Source organism: Neofelis nebulosa, chromosome 13 (genome assembly GCF_028018385.1).
Source record: "Neofelis nebulosa isolate mNeoNeb1 chromosome 13, mNeoNeb1.pri, whole genome shotgun sequence".
Classification (NCBI taxonomy): Eukaryota; Metazoa; Chordata; class Mammalia; order Carnivora; family Felidae; genus Neofelis; species Neofelis nebulosa.
The window spans coordinates 39,987,444-40,001,419 of record NC_080794.1 but is presented as its reverse complement, the minus strand read 5'-3'; the positions used below and the strand labels follow the sequence as shown (position 1 = coordinate 40,001,419).

Below are 13,976 nucleotides of genomic sequence, written 5' to 3'. Positions count from 1 at the left end.
TTTATCCAATCGTTTCCCAGTTGTGAACATTAGGGGAACATCGTGAGGGGTTTATGGGACTCTCTGTACTGTTTTTTTTTTTAATTTTTTAAAAGTTTATTTTTGAGAGAGATAGAGAGAGAGAGGGAGTAGGGGAGGGTCACAGACAGAAGGAGACAGAGAATTCTAAGCAGACCCCACACTGTCAGCATAGAGCCTGATGCGGGGCTCGAACCAACAAAGCCATGAGATAATGACCTGAGCCAAAGTTGGACGCTTAATCAACTGAGCCAGCCAGGCACCCCTGTTTTCTTTTTTTTTAATAACAGCTTAATTCAGATATAGCTCACATTCCATAAAATCACCCTTTTAAAGTGCAGAGTTCAGTGATTTTTTTTTTATTATAGTTAAAAAGTTGTACAACCAGCACCACTCATTTCAAAGCATTTTCATCTCCTCCAAAGGAAACCACCTGAAAACTGTCCATTCTCCATCTTTTCACAGTCTTAGGCAACCACCCATCTGCTTTCTGTTTCTATAGATTTACCTATTCTGGGCATTTCCTATATAAATGGAATCATAATATATGACTTTTGTGTCTGGCTTCTTTCACTTAGCATAATGTTTTCAAGGTTCATCCAAGTTGTAGCATGGACGAGTATTTTATTCTTTTTTATTGCCAAACAATCTCTGTACTGGTTTTGCAACTTCCCTAAGATTAACTCCAAAATTAGTTCAAAATTTAAAAAGGTACACATACATTTTGACCCCAAATATCACTTTAAGAAATGTGATTTATAGAAATAATAGTATCAATACGTAAGGAAATATGCACAACAATGTGTATTTTATCATTGAAGTAGCAAAATGGGGGGGGGAGGATCTGAATCTCTTATCTTTTAATTATAAAATATTAAATTCAGTAAATATATGGTTTTCCTATTATAAAAGTAATATATGTTTATTGTATAAATATATGTCTTAATTTCTCTATTTGTAGTAGGTTAACAAGAGAATCTTCCTCATTGGGTTGTATGGATTAAGTGAGATAATTATGTAAAGTATCCGTGCAGTGCCTAGTACGTAGTGAGCACTCAATAAAGGTTAGCTCTAATCATAAAGTAGTGATTAATGTAAGGAAGAAAACTTAAATTTCTCAGAGCAATCACCAAACCTCATTACTCTGAAGCTACTCCTTACTCTTAAGGATAAGAAATCAAGGGACAGGATTTCCACCTGGAATTTCTGTGTATTATTTTGGTTTTAAAACTTATTTTTATGTAGTTGTAATCATATTGATTATTCATTTTATCTTTTTTCCCCACATAGCATCATTCATAAACTTTTCCCTTATAACATATTTCTCATACTTTTAATTATAATATAATATTATCTATCAGATAATAATATATCAGGTGGATGTAAGGTCATTTATTTAACCACTTCCCTATTGTTGGACATATCACTATTTCTATGTTCTCACTTTTATAAATAATGCTGCAATGGACATCTTTATGCATAAAATCTTTTCATATTTAGGATTATTTCCTTAGATATGACCCTAATAGTGGTATACCTGAGGGAAGAGAGATTACAATTTTAAGATCTACACTGTCTCTGGCTCTTTATCTATGCCGTTCTCTTTGCCTAAAATGCCCTGCCCCCTACCTCCTTTCTGTGTCCAGATTCTATACATTCTGCAAAAAGCACTCAAGTCACTTCTGCCATAAAGCTAGCTTTCCTCAATCTGCATAGTGAGAAGTAAGTTTTTTCTCTGTATTTGATACACTATATTTACATTTCCTACAGCTTATAATAATTAATAACAATAGCTTGTCGTATTGTATATATCTTACTGTGTGTTGTGCCCTGTTGCTAGGCATCATTTAAACTCAACAACCTTCCTTCCTATGAAGGAAGTACCATTATTACTCTTATTCTACAAATGGGCAAACCAGGGCTCAGAAAGTTTATCCATTTGCTCAGTTAGTATTTACTGGGAACCTTGCTAGGAGCTGTGGGGAATACAAAGAGGAAACTGAGGCTCAGAGAAATTAAGTGACCAGCCCAAGGTCATACCACCAGTAAGTGGTATAACTTATACCTAAACTCAGATCAAGAAAATGTGGTCAAGGGTACCTGGCTTGCTCAGACGGTGGGGCATGTGACTCTTGATCTCGGGGTTCTGAGTTCAAGCCCTGCATGTGGGTGTAGAGATTATTTAAAATCGTCACTTGATCTTTGCCAAAAGGCCGAGAAGTGATAGATTACTTAAAACCTTTAAAAAAAGAAAAGAAAAGGGGTGCCTGGGTGGCTCAGTCAGTTAAGCGTCTGACTGGCTCGGGTCATGATCTCACAGTTCACGGGTTCAAGCCCCATGTCAGGCTCTGTGCTGACAGCTCGGGAGCCTGGAGCCTGCTTCGGATTCTGTCTCCCTCCCTCTCTGCCCCTCCCCTGCTCGAACTCTGTCTGTCTGTCTCTCTCTCTCTCTCTCTCTCTCTCAAATATAAATAAAACACTTAAAAAAAAAAAAGAAAAGAAAAAGAAATGTGGTCAATCAGATAAAGAAGCTGTTTTATAGCTACGGAGAAGAGATGTGTAGAAATGTAACAGGGAACAGAAGGAGAAGGGGTAGTGGAATAGAAGGAGTGTGGGGTTCGAGTCTTGGCTCTGCCAGCCACCACTTATGTGATCTTGGACAACTTATTTTACCTCTCTTCACTTTATGTGGCAACAGAGATAGGGCTCATTCCGTGGGGTGAATATGAAATGAATTAAAACAAGTAAAGTGCTTGGCACATAGTAAGTAAATGCCACAAAGTGTTTGGTACTATTATGATTCTGAGAAAGTGTCACAGAAGAGGTGAATTCCAACCATGACTCTGGAAGATGGGTAGGATTTCAACAGAGTTCTGGGCAGAGGGAGCAAGATGAAGAAATGCACGGAGGTGAGAATAAGCAGGATGGTGTGTCTAGAACACCAGGGATAGATGTGGTAGATGTACACTTTCAGGGTGTCTAGAACTGAGCTATGTTTGACCGCCATGTGGTCAGCTCAGACTTAGCTGTGCTGCAGTAACAGATGACCCCAACGTCTTGGTGGCTTACCACAGCAGAGGGTTATTTCTCATGCACATGCCACGTCCATGGAGGGCCAATTCTTACTGCTCCACATCCACATCACTCTAGGCCTCAGGACCCAGGCTGACGGAGCAGCCCCTATCTGGGATATTGCCAGTTTCTTGGAGAGAAGGGCCATGGAAAGTCACGAGCTGACTCAGAAGTGACACATGCCACTTTTGCCCACGTTTTAGTGGCTAAAGCAAGTTCAAGCCAAACCCTCATGTTAATAGGACAGGAAAGTGTAACCTGTCAAATATTCCAAGTGGTAATGCATAATCGACCACAGCCACAATCTACTGCAGGTGTAGTGGCTTTGGGCAGGTCCTTTTACCTTTCTGGGCCTATGCCCTCATCTCCAAAAATGATCAGTATGAAGATTCAAAGAAATATGGAATATGAGAACGTTTTGTAAGACAAATACAAATGTTATCATTATTGTTACCTAGTGAGAAAGAAACACGGGAAGGTAGGTCAGGGCCAGCTTGTGGAAGACTGAATGCCCACTGAGCGACTCTCTTCAGGAAGCCACTGAGTGTCTGAGCAAAACAGTCAAGTTCTAGTTAACAGAGTGCCAGACAACAGGGTGTGATGCAGTAAGATATGCTTGCCTCCTTGACACCTGACCGCAACCTTGTTCCTTCAACCAAGAAAATGTTACTGCCTTTTCGATTCATTCCAGCTCTGCCTGGTAGAGCCCCAAAACAAACACACACATATACAGTCTAGGCAGGCTCCACGGTCAGTGTGTGTGACCTGCGTGCACAGTGGGGGCGGGGGGCACAAGTCAGCATGGCATGATGCTTCATGGTGCTTGTCCTCATCTCTGCTCAGGGTCCCTCCTAGACACCAGCTTACAAGGCTAATGAGACTCACAAATGCTTATTGAGAGAGCAATTAATTCCACTGCCAATGCAGCCACATGGAGGTTAAAACCCTGCTGAGAGCAGGCAAGGTTGCCTTTGTTTCTTGGTCTCTCTGTAGGTGTTGCCCAAAGCAGCAAAAAGCTCACGGCTGGCTCCTCATGCACAAAGTCTCAGTTTTGATTTGAAAGTTGCATTTAGCTTGATTTTTTCTTCCTTTCCTTAAAAGCACCTACAGTTTTTGAAAGGTAAGTATCAAGGCTCTGGAAGTGAGGGTGGTTAGGATCCAGGAGTGAGGATGGATGTCCTGGGGTAGCTGGTGATGCCTGGGACCCTCTGGGGACCAGACTTAGCCCAAAGAAGCAGGTCACTTTTTCTCCCTCCTCTCCCCTCAAGGGCTTCTTCATGGAGAGAGGCAGAAGGGCTGAGCATCTGCTCCGAAGCCACAGTGCCTCGTCAAACACTGGTCTCCATGTGGCCTTGGGCAAGTCCCTCATGCTTTCTGAGATTCAATTTCTTTACCTATAAGATGTGGATTCAATGAGTTAATACATATGCCACTTAGCACCGTGTGTGGCACACCCAATAAGTGTGAACTATTACAGATCAGGCAGGTTCTGGAAACTCAGCTCACAGTGTAAAAGATAAAGAACTGTCATTGTGCTTTGCCATTAAGGTCCTTCTGTGTTAAGGGCAGCCTTGAAACGGGAAACACTCCTGGTCAAATTTCTCCCATGAGATGCTATCATGAACTCAAGTTCAGGCTGCAAGGAAGTTACCTCCTAATGGGCTTTTTCAGGCTCGTGCCTCAATTGCCCCCACAGATACTGTCCTGGCCTTCCAGGAACCCAGGTGGCCTGAGGCTTAAGGAGGCAGTGCCACACCAAAACCCAATGGGCCTGTGGATTTCAGAACTCCTACAGCATTTTCTCAATCCAAGATTATCCCGAGAGGATTCACCACGTGGAGTGCCTGATGACTCGAAGTCCCTATTGCTTACCAGCCCGGGGAGGGCAGAGTTGACACCACCACTGCAGCCCTGTGAGGATCTGGGTGGTGTTGAGTGTGCTGGATCAGTGGAGGCACTGGGACAAGAAAACGGGCCGATGATCAGAGATTTTCACCAGAATGTCATCCTGGCTCCAGGCACAGCCACCCTCTTCCCACCCATTTCCCACAGCTAGGTAGGGGGTCTGAATCTGCTACAAGTGGGAATTGTAGGGTCAGCATGGATGGAGTAGGGCAAAAGCCTCAAATGGGATTCAGGGCACAGAGTTCAAGCCCCCGTGCTGGTGGTCATTATGTGTGGCCTTTGGCAAAACATTTGGGGGACTGTTCTGGGACTGTTCTGGGACTCAGTTTCTTTATTTGTAAAATACAAGGATGATTTCAAAGGTCTCTTCCAGCTCTAAAATAAAATTCCTTAAGAAATGTGCTATTAAATAAATTAGGCTTCATTAGGTTCAAGCACATACTTGTTTTATTACTTTTAAGTCATTCAAATTAGATTCAAATTAGGTTAACCAAGTGTTGCCCTCCAGAGAGCCAGGGACTTGCGTCAATGATGAGATAAGAATAATTCATCGCCTCTTATCAATCAGCAGTCCCTAAATGGGTGCTTCAAAAGTGCTTGAGTATGCTTGAAAGCACTGAGTTTCTGTAATTTAAATATTCTCTCTTTAATCTCATTCACATTTTTCATTTGCTTAGAGAAATCTTTTTTCATTTTTCTTTTTTTCCCTTGTAGTCAGCAGGAGGGGAAATATCCTGGTTACTGTCAAAGTGATTGCAAATTCCCAGGCAGGACAGCCTCCCATAGGCTTGGCTGGAACAGGAAAATTGAGAAATCTCTCTTCTCCCTCCTGATGTCAGCATCCCCGTGAGCCAACGCCACGGCGCTAACTTGCTCTGCTGCTTGAATGGCAGGGGTGCTGAGCAGCTCTCCATTTTTATTAAAACTATAGTTGCCTCCAAGGTCTGGCTTTCGAGGTCATCAACAGACAGCTGCCCTTCCCCTTAAAGCCTGATTCCTCCCTGTGGTCAGCCCTACTCAGCCTGAGCTCACTTTCAAGTGGTCTTGCTATCTTGCCCTTTCTGCTTTTCTCCTCCCAACCAGACCAACAGCCTTGAAAGCAGAGGCATCTCCAGGCCTGGCCTGTAGTTGAGGAGGCTGGAAAGTGAGGAGAAAGCAAGTCAGTCAGCTTAGCTGGCCCTCAGCCTTTGAGAGGATTTCCTGGACACCTGGACAGCTGCAACCTTTCCCCACAAAAAGAAGGAATTAACTCAGCCTTCAGGCACCAAGCAGAGCTCAAACTTGACCTGCTTCTCCAGGGTGGACTGTGGTTTAGGATGCAGTGAAAACACAGCCACGGTTGCCAATTTAACGTGCTGAATGTTAGTGGAAAGAGTTGGAAAGCCTAGATTCTAAACCTCCAAGTACCAAAGGTGACTTAGATACAACTGGGCACCAGTCATGGGCAAAGTGAATGGGGAGACCTGGCTGGGCTTTTCCAGTGGGCTTCTCAGTGAAGGCCTCAAGCAACATCAACCACTTCCTTTCATGGTTAGCAAAATGCCTAGTGTAATTATTAATACAATATCACTTCTCAAATCCAAGCCTCCGAGTATTCTCTTTCCCCTCTTAGCCTCCCTTCTTGGGGCAGATGATGAAGGGATATCTAACAAGAATTAAAAATGCTGGGGTCACCTTATATCTTTGAATAGCCAGTGTCTCCCAAGAACTAAGAAAACATCAATAAAAATCATGGTAAACACTTGCATGTTAAGTGAATATATGACCTACTCATCACAGATATTTACAAAACACAGACAAAAAGAAGAAAATTAAAATTCTCTATAATCCCTTTACCCAGAGATAGCCACTGATAACATTTTGCTGTACATCTTTCTACTGCTTTCTTCTCTTAAATTTATCTTTTAACCTTTCAAAGAAACTCGAGTATGGCATCATTCAATTTACAAGAATCCTGTAAGGAAAAGTACTGCCAGTGTAATTGGTTCAGTTTGACAAAGAAAGAAAGCTGAAGGTCCCAGAGGTTCAGTTGTTTTAGCTCGTGCAGCAGTGTAAGTGTATAAACTGCACCTGCTAGCCCTGTGTGTTCTGAAGGGCCTCAAAACCAAACAGTTTCATCATCAGCAAGTAACAAGAACACCCAAGAAACTAGAAAGCCAGCGAATTTCACTTTCATTGATGAAATTGAGGGAGAATTGATGGAGATCAAAAGCTAGAAATATGCCTGCTTTTAAAATCCACCTGTAAGCAGTAGGTGTGGTCGAGACTCCAAAGGAGAAGGTCTCCATCAGGGTCATGCCCATGAAATAACACGTGAACACCAAAGTGTCATATGCACCAGAATTAACAGGGTGCCAGAGTACAGGATACAGGCTATTGGCAAACAAGAGTCCACAGTCAGGTGCAGGAAATAGGTGGGTCCTCACAGACACAAGGATATGGAGAACGCCCAGTCACTGGTGGACTTTCTTCAGTGCCCAATGTAGAATCCTGACAATGTGGGAGCAGCTGGTTTCCCACCACAAGGGAGCTGAGGGAGGGCTTGAATAGATGTATACATGCATGTCCCTCCTCCCCTCTGCGGCAGAGCATACACCCCGGGGAGTGGGGCGGAATGGGCTTTGGGGTGGATGCTGAGGTATTTCGGCTGGGGATCAGCAGGGCGGCAAGAGGCCTGGAAAAGTGGAATGTCAGGAGTGCTGCCCAAGGAGACTGCTTCACCAAGAGTGCTCTTATTCGCCATTCCTCAAGGGTAGTGGGTTGAAACAAGCTTCCTGAAGGAACTTCAGAGGAGCTGAAAGGAGGCTGGGTCAGGCCAGATAAGGAGGAAGGAGGGGAGGACTCCGAATGAGGAAACTGGGCCATGCAAGAGGGGAGTCACTTCTCTGGCCCTCCAATCTGCAGTAAGAATCCAGGGCCAGGCCAGAGGTTCACAGTGAGAGGAGATAAAGGGAATTGGGTCAGAAACAGAGATACGGCAATGTTCTTCAAAAGTAAACTGCATGAGTCCAACAAATGTGTGATAAAATGTCCAGCCTTATTGCTACAATGAATGAAAATGAGATATCTTTTCCTCTTCTTCTTCCTTTTTTTTTTTTGCCAGTGAAATTAGCAAAGAATGCAAAATGAGCAAGCTTTAAGGAGGATAATTTAGCAACACAGCACATGTGTTAAAAATGCTCATACCCATTGACCCCAAAATTCTACTTAAAATTTCTTCTAAGGACATAATCAGAGATGTGCCCAAAGAAATAAAGCAAAGTTGTTCATTTATAGTGTTTCTTATAATGCCTGCCACTCCCTCTTCATGAAAGAGATAAAGATAGAGAGAGAGCAAGAGCAAGAGGGGGAGAGAGGAGACAAATATCCAGAGGTAGGGGCTTGGTGAGGTAAAATTGAGATTGCCCTACAGAATGGAACAGCAGGCCGCTATTGAAGGCTGTATGTCGACAGAGGCAGATGTTTACAATTTATCACCATGTCAAAGGTTTTGAAACTTACATGTAGTATTGTACCCCCCAAACAAATCTCTATATAAAATATCTAAATCTATGCATAGAAAAGCAACTGAGGAATCTTATATCAAAAAGCAAAGAGACTTTATTTCTAGGTGGTAGAAATGCAGGTGATTTTTTTTGCATGTGGGAAGGAATATGTTTTTCAAATTTTTAAAAAAAATTTTTAATGTTTACTTATTTTTGAGAGAGAGAGAGAGAGAGAGACCATGAGCAGGGAGGGGCAGAGAGAGAGAGAAAGAGGGAGACACAGAATAGGACGCAGGCTCCAGGCTCCAGGCTCCACACTGTCAGAGCAGAGCCCGACACAGGGCTCGAACCCACAAACTGTGAGATCATGACCTGAGCCAAAGTTGGATGCTTAACTGACTGAGCCACCCAGGCGCCCCTGTTTTTCATAATCTGCACTGAGCAAGTGTTATTTTTGTAATCAGATGACACATTTTTATGACATAATTTCTTAAATAAACAAATTGCTTACATAAGGATTTTTAACTCAACCAGAAACTAAGGCTCCTGCATCATCTAGATTCTAGAGGTAAGTTGGCAAGTCTGTTTTTCTCCTGAGCTTTTCTCCAAAGCAGAAGCATATTTCTTAGTCTCTTCCCCACATAACATACATAAGCAGATGGCCCTAAAATTTAAGAAAACAACAATACAGTGCTAGGGAGAACCCTCTGACCCATCCTACTCCCAATAATTGCTGAGCCAGGCATTTGGACCAATTGGGGATCTGCCTCCATCACAGCCACTATATACCAAGACTACTAAGACTTGCTCTTTGCAGATCCTCATTTTGCCATGGATACTCTTCTGAGCTCTCAACTCGACTCTGAGTAAATAAGGAGGAAAGGAGAGGAGGACTCTGAATGAGGAAACTGGGGGAAAGCCCAGAGTGGTGTGTAAGGACACCGCCTCCCTTCCTGGCTCACGTAGCCATAGGACGCCCCAAAACCTGCAGTGGGCCTCAGACACCCACCAGGTCTGATCCTCCCCAGGAGCCCTTTTCTCTCCCTTAGACAGCTAAAACCAGCTCTGTGGTCTGACTGTGGAGGTGTCATGCAACGAGTCTTGTCACATATTTACCCTGATCCTTGACCCCAAAAGCGACAAAGTGCAAATTGCTATTTATTCAAACTACTATTTGATTATGTTGAAACCCAGCTGCTGAACCCAGAGATAACAGTCTTTATGGTGGGTAGGAACTTCCTGTCAAGGACAGTTCATTTTAATTTTTCCACTAAGCTCAACCTCAAAGTGAGGTGGATTGCTACTCAGCAAGATGGACTGCATTAGTGGAGGCATTAATTGAGCACAGATCTATGTCCCAAAAGCATAACGTTTGTTGTATACATACTTTGGGACAAGAAGAAAAATGAAAAACAGGTCTTTCTGAGGAAAAACTGAAAGCAGAATGTAGTCCATAGTCAGGATGGCAGCACCAAAGTCTAGTTGAGGGGGTTGGTGGAACTCTCCACCATTCCACAGCTCAATTCCAATGGGCTGTTTGCAAATGTTTTTAAAAGCTCAATGCCTGTGTTTGGATCTCTCTTTCCCAAACACTGGACTCCATCATGGTTCCTCTCACGACCAAGAAAAAGCTCCAGGAAACCAGCAACAGATGGGGGGCCCTTGGCCAAGGGGCCGTGGCATGTTTCCTGCTGCAAGGCTCCTCTTGGCCCAGGGTATTGATCACTGTTGGTACCCAATATGGTCCCTTCTGTCTACCTTTTACCAGTGACCTTGAGATGAGTCCTCAGCTGGAGCAAAATGTCACTTCTGGCCTCTTATTATTATGGTTCCAGGCCCTTGTCATCTTTCCTGAGCTGTAGACTGCTCTTTGTGCTGTTAAATTCTAGTTGGGATCACCCCTCCTCAACCACTCTCCTTGACCCCCGCCCCTACCCGCCCCCCCCCCCCCCCGCCCCAAATACAGATCCAAGCACTTCCGTGTTCCAACCTCACACTCCTCCAGACTTTCCTCTCCTCTCCTCTCACATCCTATGCTCTGGCCATACCAGCCTCCTCCTCCCTGCCCCTCTCCCAGTCCCTCAGCAAGCCCTGCTGTGATCCCACCTTGGTCCAACCACCTTCCTCTCCTGGCTGTACAACTGCAACAGTCTCCAACAGAGCTCCCTGCTTCCATTTTCCCCCTCTCCAATCCATCTCCACACATCCCCAGACTGGTCTTTAAAAAAGTAAACAATGTTCACCTCTTCCTTAAACCCTCTGTAGCATGTGATGTTCCACCACACTTAGAGTAAAATGCAAACTCTTTCCTTGGCCTACAAGGTCTACCATGACCCAGCCCCTGCCTATCTCTCCAACTTCCTCTTGTACCACTATCCCCCTTGCTACTGCAGCCATGCTTGTTTCCATTCTGTTCTTGGCACTTGCTGTTCCCTAGGCCTGGATGAAACACTTTTCCTCCAACTCTACCCCTGCCTAACTCCTTCTCATCCCTCAGTCTTAGCTCAAATACTACCTCCTGGCAAGGCCTTGCCTGACCACCTTACATAAAGCAGGACCACAGTCATCAGCACAGCTTTTACTGCCATCTGAACTTAAAAAAAAATTTTTTTTTAACATTTATTTATTTTTGAGAGACAGAGAGAGACAGGGCATGAGCAGGGGAGGGGCAGAGAGGGAGACACAGAATCTGAAGCAGGCTCCAGACTCTGAGCTGGCAGCACAGAGCCTGACGCAGGGCTTGAACCCACAAATCGTGAGATCATGACCTGAGCCGAAGTCGGATGCTCAACAGACTGAGCCACCCAGTTGCCCCACTTTTTTGCTATTTCATCCTTCAGTCATAGTGGGTTTGAGGTAGAAGGGAGTGCAGTGTCTGAGAGTGAGGTCCCGAGAGACCTTGACTAACCTGTTCACTGTTGCACCATCGGCACCCAGGACAGTGACAGGCACACAATAGATTTTAAATCATTATTTGTGATAAATGACTGACTGCAGGAAATAATAAGCATTTCCTAAAAGGGCTTCATTATCTCCAGCCTCCACACTGTAAGTAGTGCTAATTCCCTGCCCTTGCTTCCCTCTTCCCCTCCATCACCATGTTAACATTTGTAGTAAGACAAACTCAAACAGCCCTCTCCCATAAAGCCTCCCTTGGCCCTTCTAGACAGAAATAACTCCTGGTTCCTCTGACAACCTACCTCTGCCGCATATTCCAAGGCCACCTACTTCAACATGACTTTATTCTTTCTTCCTGGAAATTCCTGTCTAGAAAGATAAGGCTATAAATCAGAAAATAACTTCACTGTTGGCTCCTGAAATCAACTCAAACAATAGACAGCTCAAATACCTCTCCTTAGAAAAACGCTTTGCCAAACTAGGCAATGATTCACTTATCAAAGCAAGGGTTCTGCACCGTGTTCACCAACCCTGTGAACATCAATGTCAAGAATTTTGCCCAATCTCAATAAAATCTTTGCACTGTAACACCATCTTAAATCAGTCATTCCAGCCCCAGCCCACCAAACCCTATAAACGTCTGGAAGGTTCAGAGGAGCGACCTGCTTTAAAGGGCTTCCTGAGGCTCTGTGAAGGTGACCCCCTCCCTTACATTCAGCTTTGCTGGATGAACAGATTATTCTGGCGGTCTTCTAGGGGAGTTGGCAGGTAACAAGTGCACTCCTGCAACCACCATAGTGTCTAGCACTAAGCTCTTCTGTTTATGGTGAATGATGAAAGAATGAATGGACAATGGATTAGCTCACCTACCCCACCCTCCACTCTCCTCCCTTCTCGAACCAGCCTATCCAGAAACAAGCGGTCAAGGGGTCAGTAATCAGGGTTTTGGACCAGGGAAGTCCTTCACTGCAGTGACTAGGTTTTATTTTGGAACTGATGGCATAAACCCATTGGCGGGCCCCGAGTTTCACCCTAGATCCAGGCTACGACACCACTTAGCCAACCAGCCTCTCCCCTCGTGCCCAGAGCTACGGCACTGGACCGCTACGGGCTGCAGAAGGCGGGCTTCACGCACGTGCTGAATGCAGCCCACGGCCGCTGGAACGTGGACACTGGGCCCGACTACTACAGCGACATGGCCATCGAATACCACGGTGTTGAGGCGGACGACCTGCCCACCTTCGACCTCAGCGTCTTCTTCTACCCGGCGGCCGCTTTCATCGACGCAGCGCTCAGACACGACCACAGTAAGAGACCTGTGACCCTTGGTGGTCCAACCCCAACAAACCCGCCCGAGGCCCCGCCCCGCCCCCACGAAGCCCCGCCCCACGAAGCCCCGCCCCACGAGCCCCGCCCCTCACCTTGGCTGGAGGCAGGATCTGCACACTGTTGAAGCCGGTTCTGCGGGGGTTGTGTGTGATTAAGCTGGGAATGTCCGAGGCCCAGGAACACAAGAACCACACTGAGCATGCGGCTGGTGGGGTTCGGGCCTTGATCGCCTCTGTGGGGAATCGGGATCGGGAGGGTTCAGAGGAAAGGCCTTTGGCCTGAATCCCATTCCCCTAAGGCTCATCAGCAATCCTTGGAGCAGCAGGGACGTCTGGATGCCCTCAAACCTGGGACTACAGCCCAGACACTAATTGTGCCTGCGCCCAAACCTGACTAATAGCTAGGGGCTTCAATGCCAGAAAACCTTCAGGAAGCTGACTTGACTGGGAATCTATGGAGAGACTTCAGATTTTCCTGCCAACCAACCAAGCTGGCAGCATCCCCCAATCCCCTCCTTCCCACATACTCCGTCTAGTTAGGCCTCCTATAGAAAGCTGACAATCTAGCCTTTATATATGGCAAAATATATTTGAGAATCTGAGTTTTGCACTCATGGTGTCCAAGTTTCCCAAGGTTAATTATCCATTCTTTTTTTTTTTTTTAAGTTTATTTATTTATTTTGAGAGAGAGAGAGAGAGCAGGGAAAGGACAAAGAGTGAGGGGGAGAGAGAATCCCGAGGAGTCTCTAAGCTGTCAGCATAGACTCCAGTGCAGGGGCTCAATCCCACAAACCATGTGGAGGTGCCTGGGTGGCTCAGTCCGTCAGGTGTCCGACTCTTGATTTCAGCTCAGATTCCATGAACTGGGAGATCATGGCCTGAGCTGAAACCAAAACTCGGTTGCTCAACTGACTGAGCCACTCAGGTGCCCCAATTATCCATTTTTTAAAATCACAGTGCTAGTCCTTGCACTCAAAATACAGTTTTAGCTGGTCTAATCCAGGTTAAGTCTACAAGGCTATTTTAGAGAGAAAGGCATGGCTTAGGTATGCATTGGGGGTAAAATAATATGCAGTTATTGCTGCAGGGTGTAACTCAGGGCATTTTATAGAGGCCAGAGGGACTTCAACTCCCTCCTCTGTGCTCTGATTTCAGACACACGCGTCATACTCCTTTATAGGACCATCACATAATTCAGGATATCCAGCTACTGAAACCCTTTCTTGCCACAAGAGTCTGGGATTATGAGGCTCACTGCCTGACCAGCTGG

At 45.2% G+C, this 13,976-nt stretch overlaps 1 protein-coding gene across 3 annotated transcripts in view; it reads left to right on the top strand.

The window, feature by feature from the left end:
- DUSP29 (dual specificity phosphatase 29) overlaps nucleotides 1-13,976 on the top strand; it is a 35,476-nt gene that overhangs the window by 14,649 nt on the left and 6,851 nt on the right. For all 3 annotated transcript variants that reach the window (XM_058696755.1, XM_058696756.1, XM_058696758.1), the window contains one exon: nucleotides 12,465-12,685. In XM_058696755.1, coding sequence (XP_058552738.1) covers nucleotides 12,465-12,685 — 221 coding nt within the window. The remainder of the gene's footprint in view (nucleotides 1-12,464; nucleotides 12,686-13,976) is intronic.